The sequence below is a fragment of the Oikopleura dioica genome, chromosome PAR, assembly GCF_907165135.1.
Source record: "Oikopleura dioica chromosome PAR, OKI2018_I68_1.0, whole genome shotgun sequence".
In the NCBI taxonomy this organism is placed as follows: domain Eukaryota; kingdom Metazoa; phylum Chordata; class Appendicularia; order Copelata; family Oikopleuridae; genus Oikopleura; species Oikopleura dioica.
In genome coordinates, this window is record NC_137293.1 from 10,138,436 (window position 1) to 10,156,720 (window position 18,285).

General features: G+C 41.9%; 11 protein-coding genes across 13 annotated transcripts; 5 read left to right on the forward strand and 6 right to left on the reverse strand.

Moving 5' to 3' along the window:
• Position 1: 1 nt before the first annotated feature.
• LOC145705301 (mediator of RNA polymerase II transcription subunit 24-like) lies at positions 2-1,812 on the reverse strand. The gene is made up of 3 exons (XM_081782758.1): positions 974-1,812; positions 615-931; positions 2-570 (listed from the first exon to the last, which is right to left on the reverse strand). Exons 1-3 carry the CDS (start codon positions 1,795-1,797, stop codon positions 17-19), a joined length of 1,695 nt encoding a protein of 564 aa, XP_081638884.1. The 5' UTR covers positions 1,798-1,812; the 3' UTR covers positions 2-16.
• Positions 1,813-1,856: 44 nt separating this feature from the next.
• LOC145705109 (carbohydrate sulfotransferase 12-like) lies at positions 1,857-5,731 on the reverse strand. 2 transcript variants are annotated; one of them, XR_014134554.1, is made up of 7 exons: positions 5,511-5,731; positions 5,063-5,442; positions 3,610-3,861; positions 3,417-3,560; positions 3,221-3,375; positions 2,897-3,175; positions 1,857-2,214 (listed from the first exon to the last, which is right to left on the reverse strand). XR_014134554.1 is itself a non-coding variant. In XM_081782562.1 (6 exons), exons 3-6 carry the CDS (start codon positions 3,692-3,694, stop codon positions 2,954-2,956), a joined length of 606 nt encoding a protein of 201 aa, XP_081638688.1. In that variant the 5' UTR covers positions 3,695-3,861; positions 5,063-5,442; positions 5,511-5,731; the 3' UTR covers positions 2,222-2,953. The 2 variants fall into 2 exon arrangements, 1 of the variants encoding a protein (XP_081638688.1); XM_081782562.1 differs by lacking the exon at positions 1,857-2,214 and having other exon boundaries at positions 2,222-3,175.
• A 14-nt stretch (positions 5,732-5,745) lies between these two features.
• LOC145705112 (U6 snRNA-associated Sm-like protein LSm3) lies at positions 5,746-6,360 on the reverse strand. Its single transcript, XM_081782565.1, has 2 exons — positions 6,177-6,360; positions 5,746-6,048 (listed from the first exon to the last, which is right to left on the reverse strand). Exons 1-2 carry the CDS (start codon positions 6,343-6,345, stop codon positions 5,906-5,908), a joined length of 312 nt encoding a protein of 103 aa, XP_081638691.1. The 5' UTR covers positions 6,346-6,360; the 3' UTR covers positions 5,746-5,905.
• Positions 6,361-6,384: 24 nt separating this feature from the next.
• Positions 6,385-7,336, reverse strand: LOC145705108 (cytosolic Fe-S cluster assembly factor NUBP2 homolog). The gene is made up of 3 exons (XM_081782561.1): positions 7,042-7,336; positions 6,635-7,001; positions 6,385-6,589 (listed from the first exon to the last, which is right to left on the reverse strand). Exons 1-3 carry the CDS (start codon positions 7,276-7,278, stop codon positions 6,414-6,416), a joined length of 780 nt encoding a protein of 259 aa, XP_081638687.1. The 5' UTR covers positions 7,279-7,336; the 3' UTR covers positions 6,385-6,413.
• Positions 7,337-7,375: 39 nt separating this feature from the next.
• On the reverse strand, positions 7,376-8,607 carry LOC145705107 (uncharacterized). The gene is made up of 3 exons (XM_081782560.1): positions 8,465-8,607; positions 7,880-8,414; positions 7,376-7,835 (listed from the first exon to the last, which is right to left on the reverse strand). Exons 1-3 carry the CDS (start codon positions 8,541-8,543, stop codon positions 7,376-7,378), a joined length of 1,074 nt encoding a protein of 357 aa, XP_081638686.1. The 5' UTR covers positions 8,544-8,607.
• A 143-nt stretch (positions 8,608-8,750) lies between these two features.
• LOC145705106 (uncharacterized) lies at positions 8,751-10,366 on the reverse strand. 2 transcript variants are annotated; one of them, XM_081782559.1, is made up of 3 exons: positions 10,083-10,366; positions 9,829-9,963; positions 8,751-9,784 (listed from the first exon to the last, which is right to left on the reverse strand). In XM_081782559.1, the coding sequence occupies exons 2-3, from the start codon at positions 9,938-9,940 to the stop codon at positions 8,760-8,762; spliced, it is 1,137 nt and encodes a 378-aa protein (XP_081638685.1). In that variant the 5' UTR covers positions 9,941-9,963; positions 10,083-10,366; the 3' UTR covers positions 8,751-8,759. The 2 variants fall into 2 exon arrangements, with proteins under 2 accessions (XP_081638685.1, XP_081638684.1); XM_081782558.1 differs by having other exon boundaries at positions 9,829-9,975; positions 10,083-10,365.
• LOC145705105 (equilibrative nucleobase transporter 1-like) lies at positions 8,879-12,769 on the forward strand. Its single transcript, XM_081782557.1, has 6 exons — positions 8,879-11,035; positions 11,081-11,225; positions 11,269-11,528; positions 11,642-12,076; positions 12,122-12,351; positions 12,396-12,769. The coding sequence occupies exons 1-6, from the start codon at positions 10,798-10,800 to the stop codon at positions 12,552-12,554; spliced, it is 1,467 nt and encodes a 488-aa protein (XP_081638683.1). The 5' UTR covers positions 8,879-10,797; the 3' UTR covers positions 12,555-12,769.
• A 42-nt stretch (positions 12,770-12,811) lies between these two features.
• On the forward strand, positions 12,812-14,277 carry LOC145706154 (long-chain specific acyl-CoA dehydrogenase, mitochondrial-like). Its single transcript, XM_081783676.1, has 3 exons — positions 12,812-13,315; positions 13,359-13,793; positions 13,839-14,277. The coding sequence occupies exons 1-3, from the start codon at positions 12,818-12,820 to the stop codon at positions 14,148-14,150; spliced, it is 1,245 nt and encodes a 414-aa protein (XP_081639802.1). The 5' UTR covers positions 12,812-12,817; the 3' UTR covers positions 14,151-14,277.
• LOC145706155 (vesicle transport through interaction with t-SNAREs homolog 1B-like) lies at positions 14,277-15,097 on the forward strand. The gene is made up of 4 exons (XM_081783678.1): positions 14,277-14,384; positions 14,429-14,513; positions 14,559-14,790; positions 14,830-15,097. The coding sequence occupies exons 1-4, from the start codon at positions 14,311-14,313 to the stop codon at positions 14,958-14,960; spliced, it is 522 nt and encodes a 173-aa protein (XP_081639804.1). The 5' UTR covers positions 14,277-14,310; the 3' UTR covers positions 14,961-15,097.
• A 32-nt stretch (positions 15,098-15,129) lies between these two features.
• On the forward strand, positions 15,130-16,348 carry LOC145705111 (cysteine-rich hydrophobic domain-containing protein 2-like). Its single transcript, XM_081782564.1, has 3 exons — positions 15,130-15,371; positions 15,421-15,491; positions 15,711-16,348. The coding sequence occupies exons 1-3, from the start codon at positions 15,138-15,140 to the stop codon at positions 15,889-15,891; spliced, it is 486 nt and encodes a 161-aa protein (XP_081638690.1). The 5' UTR covers positions 15,130-15,137; the 3' UTR covers positions 15,892-16,348.
• LOC145701742 (dolichyl pyrophosphate Man9GlcNAc2 alpha-1,3-glucosyltransferase-like) lies at positions 16,342-18,278 on the forward strand. Its single transcript, XM_081778961.1, has 8 exons — positions 16,342-16,557; positions 16,600-16,849; positions 16,891-17,273; positions 17,317-17,506; positions 17,544-17,548; positions 17,605-17,741; positions 17,781-18,017; positions 18,060-18,278. The coding sequence occupies exons 1-8, from the start codon at positions 16,378-16,380 to the stop codon at positions 18,238-18,240; spliced, it is 1,563 nt and encodes a 520-aa protein (XP_081635087.1). The 5' UTR covers positions 16,342-16,377; the 3' UTR covers positions 18,241-18,278.
• Positions 18,279-18,285: the final 7 nt, after the last annotated feature.

Below are 18,285 nucleotides of genomic sequence, written 5' to 3' on the forward strand. Positions count from 1 at the left end.
AGTTTTTTTGTTCAAGTTAATCCTCTCCTGTTATAATTGTTGTTATCAGCGAGTAAGAAATTTCCAAGATAGATGATGCTGGGCCTGCGTGATCAACACCTTTTTTCGGGATATCGTTGAGTTTTGTGAGTACAAGGTCGATGAATTCCTGCTGCTGCTGAGTTGGCTCTTCGTGATATCTTTTTAATTTGGTATCAAGGAAGAATGTCGACAACCATTTGGTAATTGGCGTTTGCATGGAAATAATCCTAAAGGGCTCGTTTCCGAACAGGCATTGAATTCGAAAAAGGACCAAAAAGCAGCTTCCGAAAATAGCATCTTTTGTCGTCTCCTGCTGCGAGACGCTTATAAGAAGAGCCACTAGTTTATTCAAGTTTCCTCCCGCCGCTCCGACGTAAAGAAGAGTATCGAAGTCGATCGTCATTTTATCGAGATAATCGATGACTTTCAAAGGTTTCTTCTCATTCGTTATTTTTTCGAAGAGAGCGTGAACAACAGCGAGATTTTTTGACATGTCAGTTTGCCCTTGGTAGCCAAGCTTTGCTGCATCTTGATGAGAAATCGAATTTTCTACGAATTCATTTCAATGCGGGTCCTTTTTGATTTTAACTTACGATTGACAAGAACGTGGAGGAAAGAAACAAATAATATCTGCATTTCTTGGCTGCGTTTCAGTTTATTACAGTGAGTATTGTAAAACGAAACAACCAAGGGAAAGAGATTGATGCTTTCTCCAGTTTTTGTCAGGTAGAGACTAATCAGCTGAGGAACACGAATCAGCATAACAGCAGAGCATCGGAATAGATTTGAGCTGTCTAAGGGGACGGAGGTCATTCCAACAGTGAAAATTGTCTTTAGAACGTCTTCTGAGCTGACATTCAGGACATTTTGGATCTCACGGAGAAATTGGAAGGAGTTCTCGATGCTTGAGCTAAAGAAAAAGTTGACTTCTAGTCGTTAATCTAAGCTTCACCTGTTATATAGAACCGAGTTTGGAGCACAAAGCATCATCTCAAGAGGCATGAGAATAGAGACACTACTAGAATCATGATTGACACTCTGGCAAAGCATCCTACTGAGATTCTGCACGGGCTCTTCAAAAAGTGGGAAGCTAGAAATCATCATGTTCAGCACATTATCGAGGTCAAAGTGAAACTGCTGCCGCTGCATCGTCTCCGCGATTCTAGCGAGTTCAGACTTCAGCTGCTCAACAGATTGAGTCATCCCTTTCCACATTTCTGGCTCGTCGATGCTTCCAATGTAAAGAAGGCTACAGAACTTCTTGCTCTCGCAAATGATCGCAAGGTAAGAAACTATCATTGAGTAATTTTCACCCAAACGATTCCAGAGCTCTGGTTGCTCCTGTAGTCGCTGAAGAAGGTGTCTGACCGCATTTACCAGCCAGTTAACGAGTGTGATGACGCTTTGAAATAATCTTGGAACGGGATCATCGGCTCGTTGCTGCGAGAATTCAGTGATTTGATCGCCCAGTAGAGCCAGGAGAACATTCAATGTTTCTGGGGCATCAAATGCTTTGAACGCTGGTAGGCTTCCAAAAACCGAACAAGGAGTTATCAGCTGAGCTCGAAGACAGTACTTGAGATATGATAGGACATAACTGTTCGTAATTGTTCCCTGGAACGCTTGCTCGAGTAGAACTGAGGCGACTTCGAGAATGACATATTCTTTATCTCTATTGTTGTTGATGATGTTCTTTAGATGAGTGGCGACTAGAAAATCTGGCTGTCGTTTCGATGTCGCATCGTAAATCAAGTTCATAATCACTTCCGTCGCCATTTTTTGTCAGTTGCACATACTTAATTTACGAAATATAGTTAAATTGTCATTAAAAATTTTTTTGTATTCCATTCAAAAATGATTTTTGGTATCAAAGAGGCTGGAAGAAATTGAATTATGAAATTATTAAGACTTGAAACTGGAACTAACTTTTAAAACGAGAGTTTGAAGAATCATACGAGTCAAATATTGCGAAACAGAAAAAGGGAAATGCCGAGAATATCAAGCTTTTATACCGAAAGTATCAAAATCTTTATGTTTTTCGGAGTAAACGCTTGAGCCTCTCGGTATAAAGAAAAATAAAAGAGGATTCATCTAATCTCAAAGTGCGAAAATCAAAATAGTACAGTAGGACATACAGAATTTATTTCACCAGAATTCACACATGAATACATGAAGTAAAAGACTGCTATTAACCTTACGACGCCAAGTGTGTCATATATGACACCAAGAGTTTCAAACGCCCGTAACTCATTTGTAACATGGTCTGAGAATTTCGCTGACCCCCCTTTATGCCCCTACTTTTCGCTTTAGCTTAAGCTTTCACGTGGTATCAAATTTATGGGCGCTGCTTCGCTAGAAATGGATGAGAATAGCGAATTTCGCTTCGCTACTAGTGTGTCGTATATGACACACGAATGCATTGAAATTGTGTCATATATGACACATTGTCGTCGGTAGGACTTTTTTCCGCCGGAGAAGAAATTGAATTTTTGGGTTGTGGGTCGGGTTTGGGTATCTGTCTGGGTCTAAGTTCCGTCCCAGATTTTGATTTTGGCTAAAGCTTGTATTTAGACCGGAGTTCGGCCTATGAAATGGCCTCTAGAAGGCGGTAGAGGCGATGTGTCATATACGACACATTGTCGTCGGTAGGATATATTCCGCCGGCAAAATTATACATTTTTTCGGGGATTTCGGTTCGAGTTCGGGTTAGAGTTGAGGCTTGAATTTTGTTTCAGAGTTTAATTTTGGTTCCAATGTGGCATAATGCCCTTCTTTGACTTCTATAATCGCCTCTAGAGGGCAGTAAAGGCAATGTGTCATATACGACACATTGTCGTCGTGGGGGGAAATTCTCGTTTGTCGTCGTAAGGTTAACATAGATTGCACATCATTTCTTTTATCAGTACAAAAAGTAAACCGGAAGATAGGATATTTAGGCGTTAGCAAGCCACTCTGGCATTTCGTAGCCAAGCATGATATAATCTGGCTCATATATCCTTCTCAAGCTGATAAGCGTTTCCCGAGGTATATCGGCGAACATTTCGTCGAGCGAGGCTTTTCTTGCATTTGCATTCAGCGCGGCAGCATGTTCATTTGACTTTGAATAGTCGTCAGGAAGATAAGATTTCGGGATATTCAATTGTTCCGCAAGCACCTGTGAGTTAAATTATCAACGAGAACGTCACTTTTGTTCATTTACCTGTGCATCTTCTCCGTAATGCTCAGAGTGGCCAATAAATGACAGGTTCAAAGCACACATGGCACAAAGATCAGCAGCTGGTCTCCAATGCTCATCAGCAGCAAAATTTCCTCGAGCTACCCAATTCGCGAAATCTTTGAATTCCAACCGGCAACCTATAAAATCTTCATTTCTCGAATGAAAAAACGGCAGTTACCGGCTTCCCAGGCAGCTTCAGAAGTAGCATAGTTGGCGCATTTCGGGTTTTTTGTCTGAGAAAAAGCCGTCTTCACTTTTTTGTAGTAAAAAGTTCGATCAGAGCCGCGATAGATCTTGTCCTTCCAGGCAGAAACAAGTCGAGCTGAAGTTATTGGAAGATTAGGGTTTGAATAAATGCAGAATGTTCTTACACATGGGTTCTCGTCCAACAATAATGGATGCAAATTTATCGCCTGGCTCCAAATTAGCACCCATGTATCGGTACTTCTGTGGCATTGCCGCGTATTTGTGCAGGCAATTAGACAATTCCCCCTTCCCTAGAGGTCTGTCATTGCATTTGTTGCGCCCTTCGTCCCAAGTCTTCGTTTCGACGGTGTTTTTGTGCTCAAGCGGAATGTAACCAGTTGCCAAAAGAGTTGTTACTGACAGCGAACTACTGGCCGCTTAAATTTTTAATTAATTAGTTGTCTAAAACGTCCAAAAAGCTACTTGTTAAAATTAAAAAATAAAACCTATTTTTTCTCTGCTTTTTGTACAAATACTGTACAAAAGCAATGTTAGAAAGAAGAGAATTACTGAAATTAGCTACCTGAAACACTTGCTGTGAAACTATAAAATAAGATTAGAAGAAATTGAATGCTTCATTCATAGGGAAACTCGACGAAAAATGAGCTTTTTTTTGGGCTTAGTAGGGAGGGAGTATAATACATGTTTAGAAAGCCCAGGAGCTGGGGATCATTCTCACTATTGACAGTAAGGGGTTTGACTCATGCCCCGGGGCTATTTTGGCCTTCCAAAGAGGCAAAAATCCGGTACTCTCGGGATAAGGGACCGTAGCTTCTAGTATCCCGGGTCTGTGGATATGAAACCTATATCAGGTTGTAGAAGAGGCTCTGAAGATTCAGAATATGTGTAGAAAATCATCGTTAGGCCCACTCTGGAGGGCGCTAGAGGCTCTAGAACTTGAGGAAGTTGGCCGAAAATCGGCACTCTTGGTCCCAAAAAGTACGAAACTGATATTTTATTCGAGTAAAATATATTTAAGAACGTTTTAAACCTTCAATAATATGTCGGAAACGTATTTTGGGGTCATTTAAGGTCACTTGGGGTCATATTTTACAAAAAAGAGATTTTCGTAGTAACTCACCCCGGAATATCTCATATGACCCAGAAATACTTTTCTTACATATTTTCATCGATAAAAAACGTCCTTAAACTTATTTCAGTCGAATGAATAACAGTTTCGTACTTTTTGGGACCAAGAGTGCCGATTTTCGGCCAACTTCCTCAAGTTCTAGAGCCTCTAGCGCCCTCCAGAGTGGGCCTAACGATGGTTTTCTACACATATTCTGAATCTTCAGAGCCTCTTCTACAACCTGATATAGGTTTCATATCCACAGACCCGGGATACTAGAAGCTACGGTCCCTTATCCCGAGAGTACCGGATTTTTGCCTCTTTGGAAGGCCAAAAGTGCCCCGGGGCATGAGTCAAACCCCTTACTGTCAATAGTCAGAATGATCCCCAGCTCCTGGGCTTTCTAAACATGTATTATACTCCCTCCCTACTAAGCCCAAAAAAAAGCTCATTTTTCGTCGAGTTTCCCTATTCATTCAGTCCACCTGTCTTTATATAAAAGATCTTACCCTTTGGGAGAAAACAGGTCCAGAAATGAACATCTCCAGTAGACACTCCATATCGAGAAATGTATCCAGTGATAAAGGAAACGCCAATCAGACTTCTACGCCTTCCTTCACAGTACTTATTGTATCCCTCTAATCGTTTCTGGATCTCCGCCTTTGCATCGTAAGTATTTTCAATGGCCGGAGCTTCATTTTCGTTTTCGACAATTTCTTTAATTGGCTCTTCTTTTTGTCGACGATAAGATCCTCTTCCGATAGTATTATTTCTTTGGGGCTTGGCGGAACTAAAACTTCATCATCTTTGTTGATTCTTTCTTCTTTCGGACTTGAATTTTTCTCCGACTCAAGGCGCAGTGAAGCAATTTCTTTACGAACATAATCGGCTGATCAACGGTTGATTTGTAATGTTCCCAAAACTAGAAATATTTCATCCTAACCGAATCAACCATGCCTTTAAAATCTTCTATGGACGTGACCGCAGGTAATGGTCCATTCTCTATTCGTGCATTTTGCGAAACGCCGAGATAATAACCGCAGCTGAAGATAAAAACGACTACGATTCCGAAAAACAGTCCTTTCTGGAGCATTTTTGCTAATTATTCAAAATTGGAAGAATTGATATCTTGGATTTAAAGTTTTACGTCTCTCTCGTCATTCTAAAGAAAACCAGCCATGAGCATCCACCATCGATCTATTGGAAATTTATTGTTTGCACGGGAAAAGAAAGAGATTCGCCAAGTAATGAAGTTTCTCTAACAAAAACGTGAGCTTAATAATATTGCTATCACGGGCAGTCGAAGTCAAGTTGTTGGTTGTTTTAACCCACTAAAACGCTTTAAATTTCATCTATTTTCGCAGCGGTGGCGCAACGAGAATGACTCCGTCGCCTCGGACAAAAAGCATCGGAATCGAGCGCTTCACTTGTCGGTAAATCTCTTCGTATGTTTCGTCGTCGATTTCCACGTTGGTCACCGTTTCTTCAACGTCTCCTTAATTTATTATTAATCCCTGTTCTACACCTTGCGCGAAAAATAATATTTGGCTTATTACTGAATAAAAACGACCGAGCATGTTGTAGGAATAAGGTTGAGGATTGATTTATTGGGTTTTGAATTACCTAGAATCATGTTCAAATGCTGATCGAAAGCGTGAAGACGACCAGTAAGTTCTCGCTCATTGCGGAGCTTGACGAAAATCCGCTCATCAAGCGACAGTCGAAGCAAATCAAGAGGTTCCTCGACCAAAGCTTGGACAACAGCGTCGCCTAAGGAATCAACAGCAGCCATTCTAAAAAGAAAAACTGAAAGAAATATGTAGAATTACTGGTTGTTGAATTACAGCAGAAGACCTTCGATTACAAGGTCGAACGGATTTCTTGCACTATTGATTTGATTGAACTCGCAGTTGCAGAATTTTCAAAGGCCTTCATGAAATCTCTGCCTTCGTCTAACGTGGAACCGAAATTTGGATCAATCGGTATTGTGCCCAATACTTTCGTTTCATACTTTTCTGCCAACTTTGCAGCATTTCCTAAAAATGATCAATCTCTAAAAACCTCGATCGAACAAAACATGCCTTTATTGAATATATTCGTGCATTCTGAACAATGCGGACAAACGAACCCAGACATGTTCTCGATAATTCCGCTCATTGGCAGTTCCGTCTTTTTACAAAAGTTTATCTCCCTGGTTACATCTTGAAGGGAGGCCATTTGCGGCGTCGTCACGAGAATCGCTCGAACAGAATCTCTTCTTCCTAGCTCTTTGAGCGTCGAAACGAGACCAATGTGTTCATCAGATGTTCCTGGAGGAGTGTCAATGACGAGAACATCCAATGCTCCCCAAAGAACATCATTAATTAGTTGTGAGACGATAGCTTTCTTCTTTGGGCCTCGCCAAATAATCGCTTCTTCTGCTTCCGCCAAAAATCCCACAGAAACTAGCTACAGAAATATCAATACGTGGCATCACAGTTGTTCTTACAGAAAGACCTTCTCCAAGCATGACTGGAACGAGCCCCTCTTCCGATTCGTGAAGATTCTCTCCTTCTTGGCCCAGCATTCGCGGAATCGAAGGGCCGCAAATATCCAAATCGAGAATTCCAACTTTCAATCCATCCGCAGCGAATCCCTGAGCGAGTTGAACTGAGACACTACTTTTGCCAACTCCTCCTTTGCCCGAGAGAACCGCCACGATTGTTTTTACATTTTCTATACCCATTTTCTGAAGCTATCGTTTTAAATTTTCCAAAACAAGAAACAAATTCGGGTGTGAACTTTTATTCAGGAAACAAACGAAACAGTCAGGATTTCATGATTCAAGAGCGAGGCTTGAGTACGTAGATATTCTCAAGTTCTTGCCCGTTTATTTTGTCGAAGTCGATGGGAAAGAACTCTCGCCAGTTATCAGCTGACGTCTGAGGCACTTGGATTTCAAAATCGTTGGCAGATTTAGTGAACTCGAATCGATAGCGGTAGATTTTCTCGGAGCGACCAAAGGTAGAAATGAAGATGGCCTTGCGCTTTCCTTCTCCGTCTTTTCCAGTGACGATGGTGACGGATTCAAGGATTTGGAACGTCTTGTAGTTGATTTCAATTTTAGTCTCTCCCTTGATGATTCGACTGATCGGGATGGTGTGGAGGATTTCTTCTTTGATGAGTGCTCCGATTCCCGCTCCAGTGGCCACGCCAAAAGCAGTCATCATCGCCGTGGCTCCAGCGGAAACGCCGGCAGCTCCCATTGATTGAAGAACGCTAAAGATTCCTCCAGTGAAGCCACTGAATTTCCGTTTGAAAAAAAATACGAATTGATCAATAAATACCCGTAAATTGCTGATTGCGCTCCAGCAGCGATAGATCCCGCAACAACTCCACCAGCACCGAAGCCAAGCAAGGGCAGGGCGATTGGAAGAAGAACTGCTCCAGCAACCCCAAAAACAGCAGAAGTGATCAGGACAGCTTTATTGTTTCGCGCAAAACGTGCGATTTTGTCGCCAGCATCTGGGGTGTGACTGACCATTCTCGGAAGAAGATGGATCTTGGCAGAAAAGTCAAAGTTCGAGTCGATCTTCAAGGCTTTCCATTCAGAAGCCGCAACACCGGCAGTTGGTCCTCCAGAGAGTTGAAATCGGTGACCCTGCTTTTCAATAGAAATCACATTCCGATGATTGATTCGAGAAACAAGCTCCACGGGAGGATTTTCGAGGATTTTCTTGAAATCTGGATTGCCCAAATCAGTTGCTACGAGTTGTACACCAGCAAGACCACAGGGAAGAAGAAGTGTAATTGTCTCGCCAGGGGCCACGAAAGTTGGTTGAGTTTCCTCCCCAGTGAAAGTCACGTGAACGATAATATGGGCTAAAACAAGTAATAATAGTTTTCCGAAGTGTGAGATTTAGGCTTTTTACCTTCACAGGAGCTCTTGAACTCGACGGAATATCTCTGTGATTCTGCTGTCATGACGGGAACTACTATTTGACCACTCATTGCTTTTCTAAGTTGCTGCTGAAAGTCAACGTCACCTCTGTTTGCTTTTCCGTTTTACGAGGAAAATCTTGTAAGATTTGAGGAGAGCCAATCGGTTTATATAACAAAAGGGAAAGTTGAGTCACCTGGACACCTGCTGTGCCCACCCATTTTTTTAAACACAGGGCTGAATCATAAGTGCAAATGTATTTTTTTTCGTAGGCACAGGATAACTATTCATTTATCTTCTTTTTTCTGACGAGGTTTGAGAACATAAACATACTCAAGTTGCTGTCCGTCAAAATTCGCGAAATCAAGCCAGATGAACTCCTGCCATTCTTCCCCAGTCACTCGCGGCACTTGGAGTTCGAAGTCGAAGCGAGCTTTGGAAAATTGAAATCGGTAGCGATAGATTTGATTCGACCGAGTGAATGAGCAAATGAAGCCAATTCGACGTGTTTCATTTCCGTCTTCGCGAATGAGAATGGTGATCGACCTGAGATTTCGGAACAAGGGATGATCCACCAAAATCCGCGTTTCGCCAGTTATTCGATGAAAGACAGGAATTTGGTGAATTATTTCTGCTTGAACAAGCTTTCCTATTCCCGCCCCAGTGGCAAAACCAAACATAGCCATGGTGGCAGTTACTCCCGCGGAAACACCGACAGCGCCCATGGATTGGAAAACGCTGAAAATTCCTCCAGTAAAAGCGCCGTAGAAAAAGGACTGGGCAGAGGCAGCGACTGAACCGGCCGCGATGCCCGAAGCGGTGAAGCCGAGGAGAGGAAGTGCGACTGGAAGAAAAAGAGCACCAGCAGCAGCACAAGCAGTTCCAGCGATAAGAGCAGTCTTGTTGTTCTTCGCGAATCGGAGAGCCTTATCGCCAGCGGAAGCGTCTTTATTTTTCGTTTCTGGCAGTGCTCTTATTCGCGGAAAGTCGTTGAAACTGTCATAAGTGGAGCAAATGAACAATTTCATCCAGTTTTCCTCTGCTTCGTCTTGAATCGGGCCGCCAAAAATTTGAAACAGTCTATTATTTCTCGAAGTCGTGATCATTCTTCGATGATTTATTCGATCAGCGATTTCAGGAAGAGGATTCTCCAAAGTTTCCCTGATGGAAGCTGGCGCATTTTCAGAAGAGACGGCCAGAACGACGAAAGCGAGACCTTCAGCAATTTCAAATTCGACGCTTGCATTGGAAGGAACTGATCGTTGCTCGTGAACAAAACTGCCAATCGACGAGAGGTGCACAATAACAGACACTTAATTTACTGTTCATAACGTTCAACTATCCTTAAAACTGTACCTTGAGTATTATTGTGAAATCGAACAGTTATTTTTGGAACATTTTTCAGTGGTACTATCTCGTTATTCACAGACGCGATCGATTTTTTCTCGTCTTCTTCCTGATCTGACATTTTCTTTGTGGCAAATTATGAAGCTGAATCAAATTCTAAGAGGTGTTAAGTCAATGTTTTCTTTTCAAAAGAATAGGCAGAGTATGAATTTCATACTATGAAATAAATAACCTTGGCCCTCAGAATTAGGACATTGACTGACCTTTGTCGGAAGACGGATTTAATTTCAGAAATGTAGATTTTGGCCACAGTATTCGTTTTCACGAATAATTTGCCGGTAGGAAAAAAATTAATTAGCCTGAGAATCTCGGATTCTTGACAATCTATCAGGTTCCAGCAAAAATAAAAATCCCATCAGCATCAACAATTTATTAAGCATTCTCAGACGATAACGATAGCGGTTTTTCTTTCTCACAACAGCAGCGTCGTCCAGGTTGTTTTTTCTCCAACAGCTTGAGAATTTTAATTTCAGGAGCGTTAGAGCGGGTCGCGGCCAATCGAAGCGCATTGACCCGCCCCGGGCGCAGAGAAAGGGTCAGAGAAAGAAAGGGATGAAACGCAAAGAGAGTCTTCAAGAAGATAGCCACTTATGTTGATTTTTTACATGATATAAAATAAACCTCTTAGCTTAATTTTTTCTAAGAACCTGCTCCTGAATCTGACAAAATCCAATTTGATATTTTTTTGCTTTATTTGGGACACCTGGTGTCATAATTATGTTAACGATCAAAAATCAAAGTCTTCCGCGTCTGAACCAACAATAAAGTTGTAAAAATATTTTCTCTGGTCGTACCGATCACTAATATTGACTTTGAAATATTGGCAACGCCCAGATCCTTTCCCTGGCAATAAAAGCATACATTTGACCGTGTCTTCTTTTAGATACTAAAATATACCTTTTTCAGTTGAAATTGAAAATGCAGCTCGGCCACAATGGGCAAACGTTGCTCACAGTGTTAGAGATTTTCCTCTGTTGTGGCACCATCTTCGGCTGGCCAAACTTGCTCAAGATCTTGAAAAAAGAAGGTTTCTACTGGACAGAGACTGGGAACATTTCTCTCGCGATTACAGAAGCGCCAGAAGAACCAGCCAAAGAAGATGAGAAAAGCGCCCAAGAGATTCAGGACGCCGCATTTACCGCTATTTTTACTCTTGGTAAGTGAATCGAATTGAATCGGGAATGAATCAAGCGAATTCTAGCAACGACGTTATTCGCCGTTGCAGCATTTCTTGCTGGCTTTCTGATGGACAGCTATGGATCGATGAAAACTCGACTTGTCGGGCTTGTTCTTTTCCTTGCTGGGTCGATGATGGTCACTATTGCAACTCCTGGCGAAAGTGATGAGTAGGAATTTCATATTGAAGGCTTATTTTATTTCTTCTTGAAGCTATTTAAAATACGGCTGGACATCAATCTGCTGTGCGGGTATCTTTCTGCTCGTCACTCAATTTCAAGTGGCCAACTACTACGAAGCTGCCCGTGGCCGAGTTCTCTGCGTTTTCAATGGTGCAATGGATTCAAGCTCTTGCTCTGCGCTGCTCTTCCTGACAATCTACAACGCTCTTGGATATTCCATGACATGGACGATTTATGCTGCTCTCTCCGCTCTTATCATTTTTAGAACCTTCTTCTTGCTTCCAATCGACGCTATTCCTTATTTATGGTTCCAAATGAATTAACCTAAAAATATTATTATTATTTAAATTTATATTTTTACAAAAGAGCCTTCGTAACCAAATAACCAAATAAGTTAATTGAACCATTTGTGAAGCCTCTTCCTGCCGATTATAAAACTGTCCCTGCTTACAAATCGCTCAGTTCAAAGCCTGAATCTGGAACTGATGAAAACAAGAACAACGTAGAACTCCTGGATGACGAAGAAAAGAGCCCCCATTCCGAAGAGGAAAAGAAAGAAGCTGAGGAAAATGAGAAGGAAGTTCCAGCATTTTTTAGCTCTGAAGTTGCTCTCTCCCCGCTCTTTATTTCAACGATGTTGTTTTTCATCATTCAAGTGACGCGAGTGTACTTTTATCTCGGTGGCATCGCTCCTGGAACGAAAGAGCTTGTTCAACTCGATCAAAACTGTACTCAGGAAGAAGCAGGATCGATTACCGGAACGATGATGACGAACTTTGCTATTTTTCAATTCGGTGGTGTTGGATATGCTTTTTTGAACGGCATGGTCGTTGATTCAAGTCAGTTCGAAAGCTCTTTCCGTCGATTTTCATTCTCTTTTTCAGCTCTCGCCAAAACTGGCGAAAAAAATAAAGCTCTCGCCGCTGGAGTCTTTTTGACAACGATTTTGGGAATTTCTTTTACCGCTCTAACGCTCATCGCAAACACAACTTTACAGTACGCCTCTTTCTTCTTATCTGTTCTTCACCGATCATTTACTTTCGGAATCAACGCTACTGTTATCGGCCTTTCATTCCGAAACGAGCACTTTGGAAAGCTTTACGGAACGACTCAGGTAAGAAATCACTTCTTATCTTAACGTTACATAACATTTTCTAGATCTTCACGATTATCTCTGCTCAGGCTACCGACTGGCTCTTCTCATACGCCAACGCAAACAGCTTCGTGGAAGCAAACCGAATTCTCTTCTATTTAGAAATTATCTCGCTCTTCCATTTCTGCTTATTTCTGTACCTCATCCGAAAGAATCCTAATTAAAACTATTTCTGACTAATCCGGATAAGAAAATTCTCTTTAGCCTATCAGTATATTTTTTCGTTTTACAGTGTTACCATGACAAAATCCAATATTCCAGTTGCCATACTTTCGATAACGTTAAATTCATACTCGCTTTACTTGCTTATCGTAGAAATGGTAAAATATCATTTTCAAATTTTCTGTAGCAAAGTTTTTTTTTCGCTCAGCTGATCTAAATAATATTTATCTATCTTAAAAAGGTTTATTTCACGAATAGAAATAGAATGGCAATGAAACGTTGTTTTTCCACCTCTGCCCGCGTTGCCGGAGCTCGTCGACCAAATTGGGGATCTGAAGGTTCTCTCTTGGAAATTGGCACTCGATCAATCTTCAACGAAGATCACGATATGTTTCGAGAGTCTGTCCGACGATTCTTCAAAGAAGAAGTCGAGCCCGTGCAGCAAGACTGGGACAAAGTCGGCCATGTTCCTCGAGAAATCTGGCTTCGCGCCGGTGAAATGGGTCTCCTCGGCGTCAACTGCATGGACGAAGATCTCGGGGGCATCTGTGGCGACTTTAAATCATCCATGGTCGTTATGGAGGAGCAGTGCTACATCGCCAACAGCTCCATTGGCTGGGGACTGCATTCTGACATCGTTATCCCTTACGTTTCGCAGTACGGTACCCCTGAGCAGAGGGAAAAGTTCATTCCAAAGATGATTTCTGGCGAATGTATTACTGCTATCGCCATGACAGAGCCTGGAGCTGGCTCTGATCTCCAGGTTCACTTACTCACACTATCAAGCATCTATTATTCGTTTCTAGGGAATGAAAACTTTCGCCAAGCGAGATGGCGATGACTGGATCATCAACGGCTCTAAAGTCTTCATCACCAACGGCTGGCACGCGGACATGGTAATCGTCTGCGCAATCACTGACCCAACTGCGAAATCTGCCGCCAAGGGAATCTCTCTCTTCCTCATCGAAGACGGTATGCCAGGATTCAACAAGGGCCGAAAACTCAACAAGATCGGCCTCAAGGGCCAGGACACCGCTGAGCTTTTCTTTGATGATCTCCGAGTTCCTACTTCGGCCATTCTCGGTGGAGAGAAAGGCTTGAACCGAGGCTTTGGCATGTTGATGCATGAGCTTCCACGAGAGCGACTTTTGATTACTGTCCAAGCTTGCGCCACAATGGAATACGCTTTCGAGTGCACTCGAGAATACGTCAAGGAAAGAAAGGCGTTTGGCAAGACTTTGGTAAGAATGAGAGAAGCAGTTTTCGAAAAAATAACTTCATTTTAGTCAAAATTGCAGACGATCCAGCACGAACTTGCTGCCATCAAAACCGACATCGCCATGTCACGAAACTTTACCGATACCTCCATTCAAATGTATGAAGATGGCATCCTCGACTACAACACCGCCTCCATGGGCAAATACTGGGTGACTGAAAAGAACAACGAAAACGTTTCCAAGATGCTCCAAATGTTCGGTGGTTGGGGATACATGTGGGAATACCCCATCGCGAGAATGTTCGCTGACTCGAGAGTTTACTCCATCTATGGCGGATCAAACGAAATCATGAAGGAGCTTATCGCCCGATCAATTGTCTGAAGATGAAAAGAAACCCTCCTTTCATTCTTATTTATTTTCTCCGTACTGACATTTCTGTACAGATATCTCGTTAGTTTGTAGCCACGTCCTTACCTTTTCAAATTTCAAATCAACGTTTGTTCAAAAATCCTCTCCGAAATGAGATTTTTCTAGAGTAAAAATGAGCTCACTCAAGTTTGAAAACTTGAAGGATGAGTTTGAAGACTTGTTCAATGATATCAGATTCAAAAACCAGTGAGTCTATTCTTCAAGTTTCAATTTTTAATCACCTCTAATAGAATAACACCAAGGGACGTCACAAAAGTCGAAAAAGTACTCAGTGCACTTCATCAAGAAGCCTCCGTCGCTCCATATCAGTACAGAGTAAGAAGTTCATTAGCATTAAACAAAGCCATTATCTGCTTTTAGACGGGTATGCTTGCAGATGTAGCAGACTACCGAAATCAGTTCGAGAACTTGGACAATTTGCCAAGCGAGGCTCGCATGAGTCTTAGCAGAGTCGACGCTTCCCTGCAGAGATCGACGGCGATTGCGTTAGAGAGTGAGCGACTCGGGCAAGAAACGATGGAAGATTTGGCGATCCAACGAGAGCGGCTTGAAGGCGCGCGCGATCGACTTGAAGAAGCCAATACTGAACTCAGTAGTTACGAGCCTTTCTCCAAAATCTAACCATTTTTAGCGTCAACTTCGCGTTTGATACGCGGAATCTGGATGGGTCTAACAGGGAACAAGCTTTTTCTCATCGGAATCATCATCGGCGAGCTTTTAATCATCGGAATGATTGTCTACATCAAGTGGTTCAGAAACTAATGCCTCTGAATCTATTCACCCTCCTTCTTTGCCCCAATCATGTGCTTTACCTCTGGAAAGAATCTTCTTTATACTTTTATTCTATTTCTGCGCTCATTGACAACTTCCAATTCAATACAAATGCTAAATAGCTAGAATTCTAGTTTCACAACCTGAAAGATACTGTTCTCAGATTGAATGGACGAAATAGAAGAAGTAGAAGGCTCCGATACCTCCTCGTCTCGTTTCCCCTCACAAGAAGTGCCGCCACCAATCATCCTCAAAGGAACCGGCGAAGTGACAATCTTCGGACTTTGCTGTAAATATGACAACGAGTTTCCCCACCAACTATCCGGTCGCCTCGCTCCCGAGGAGTTTTCAAAGATGATCAATCGCATCAACTCCGCGCTCAAGCGAAGCATGGCCTCTCAAGTAAATATATTATTCATGATAGAAGACCATCAATTACGATCCTTTCTAGCTACGATGGCTCGTGGCTGGATTTGCCCTTTGTGTTTGCAGCGCTGGATGCTCATTTTTACCAGTTGTATGGTATGTTGTTAATGGAAATATTGGCTATTTCTATCATTATAAGATTATCATTATCGAATAACTTGTCGCGCCAGACTGGCGACCATTGGAAGGTTGATTTTGACAATTCCTTGCTAAAATGCTAATAGCTATCACCTCATATCAAGAGATAATCCAGTCATTTCTCCTCTGGTGGTCTTATGACGCGTATAAAAATAAACTTGAACTTTTCTTATTTAGCTTGTCGAAACGAACTCGGTTACGAATCCAAAAGCTGATCGACTACGAGAACCACAGACTGTATCACAAGCTGGGCCTCCGATGGGGCTTGGTTACCCTTCAAATCGAAGACTCGCCAATGTTTGAATATGTAATTAAAATTGAATACTTGCCTAAAATCCATCTCACGTATCCTGATTAGCAAATTTCTCTTGGCATGTTTATAACTTTTTTTCTTCAAATTTCCTCCTTCGTTGAAATTGAAAAAATTTTAATTCGGTATCTCAGAAAACACTTTAATGTTCCCTTTCTTTACCTGTATGCTGTCTGTTTTTCCTTTTATTATTACCACTTAAAACTCTCGAAAGAGATTATTTACCGCTTTATCACATTTTACGTACTTGAGTTGTATTTACTGCTGGACAGAATTTCCGATTTTTTCTCGCTCAAATATACCTTTTCGATGTCTTATCAATCAGTGTTTCATCTTTTGCAAATGAATTAATTGAAATAACGCAGGAAAAATGCATGAGAAACAACTGAACAAGGACTGATTTGTAAAGCATCATTTTGAATCGTTTTTCTTATCTCGTAATCTCCAAATCTCTATGCACTGATTTTTCCCGTTTGCTTGCGAAATTTATCTCCGTGCACGATGATTTTTTGAAAAAAAAAGAAAATTATAAGAATGTTGGACTTTGTAATCGTAGGAGCGTCGTTTTTACTAAGATGGGTAGTAAGTCTGGGACCCTACTCTGGAAAGAATACCCCGCCAATGTATGGAGATTATGAAGCTCAGAGACATTGGATGGAGCTCACGGTTCATCACCCCCTTTCAAAGTGGTATTTCTTCGACCTAGAATATTGGGTAAATTAAGAACAAAATATCCTATGGTTACACATTCTCTAGGGCCTTGATTATCCTCCTCTAACAGCATACCACATGTTCCTCTGTGGCAAAGTCGCTCAACTGTTCAATCCATCTTGGGTTGCTGACCATTCCTCCCGAGGATTTGAATCTTTTGAGCATCAAGTGTTTATGAGATTAACAGTTCTTATTGGTGACTTACTTCTTCTGGTGCCTGCCGCTCTTCTTGTCAAGAAAAAATTTGGAAAACTTGCATATCTTGGTCTTTTATTCAATCCCTGTCTTATTTTAGGTACATTCGTTGGTTAGATTCTAGCGATATTTTTTTTCTAGTCGACCACGGACACTACCAGTACAATTCAATCAGTTTATCTTTCGCAATAATTGCCGCCTGTCTTGTAACTGAAGCCAGCCTCTCAAAACGACTCTTTGGTGCAATCTTCTTCACCCTCTCCCTCTTTTACAAGCAAATGCAACTATACCACGCACTGCCATTTTTCTTCATTCTTCTTGGACAAGCTACTAAACAGAAGACTCTATTAGGAAAATTCACAGAAGTTGGTCTCTACGGAACTTCTGTTATTGTTACGTCAAGTGTTATTCTTTCGCCGTTTCTATTGTATACGAGTACTCCTGCAGTTCAACTTGGTCAAATCGCTCACCGCCTTTTTCCTTTCGCCAGGGGACTGTTTGAAGACAAAGTTGCCAACGTCTGGGTGTGATTCTGAAGCGATATCAACGTTCTATAAGATTGTTTAGTGCCTTTTACACACTCTTTTCAAAGTCAAAAATGTGATTCCCCCTGAAAACCAGCTTCAACTCGCCGCTCTTTTGACCCTCATTTGTGCGACTCTTCCATGTCTTCGTCTTTTATGGGATCAATCTGCGAAGTCAATGGCAAATGCGATGACTGGATCAGCGCTTGCGTTCTTTTTTACTGAGCTTCCAAGTCCATGAAAAGCAATGCTTGCTCTTCGTTCTCCCAGGATTGGTTGGAAGTTGTAATGATTTTTTTTCCCTGTTCGCGAGTGTTAGAGATGAATCAAGACCACCTGGTCGCAGATCCGGGTTCAGCCTGTTTGGCGCCCCACTGGCGCACTATTTCTCCAACCTTCGAAAGCGCTCCTTCTAGCGGATACGAATCTCAATTTCACCCTTATACTTACACATACAGCATTCTTCAGGTAATTGACCTTTGACCATCATGAAAAAAACTTCGCTAGTTTACTCCCACTATCTGTCAAAGACAGTAATGTTGGCTACTACTTCGCGCTCCGACTGATGTCTTATGGGGTGATTATCCTCCTAAGAACCGAGATGAAACGAGACTTTACGAGAATAAACAATGTTGTACCCGGTATGCTCAGCGGGAGAAACGGAGGACTAGCGCCCATCTTCGGAGCCTATTTCATGTTTCAGGAGATTATGCTTTACGTCACGCATACAGTGGTGCCTCCAAAGTAAGATCAATCTTCGTTGATTTCAATAAGCTAGTCTTTTAGAAAATTCCCCGACATGTGGCCAGTAATTATCTCTTCTTTCTGCTGCGGTGTCTTTGTTATTCTATATTTAATTCTCTTTTACTTCTCATTGAGAACTGAGAAGGTTCAAAAGGTCGATGCGATGTCGCAAAAAGTCCTAGCCATGAGGCAAAAGAACCGAAACCTAAAGAAAACTGAATAGCTTCCATGATAGTTTCCAATGTTCACAAAGTACTTCTGACCTAAC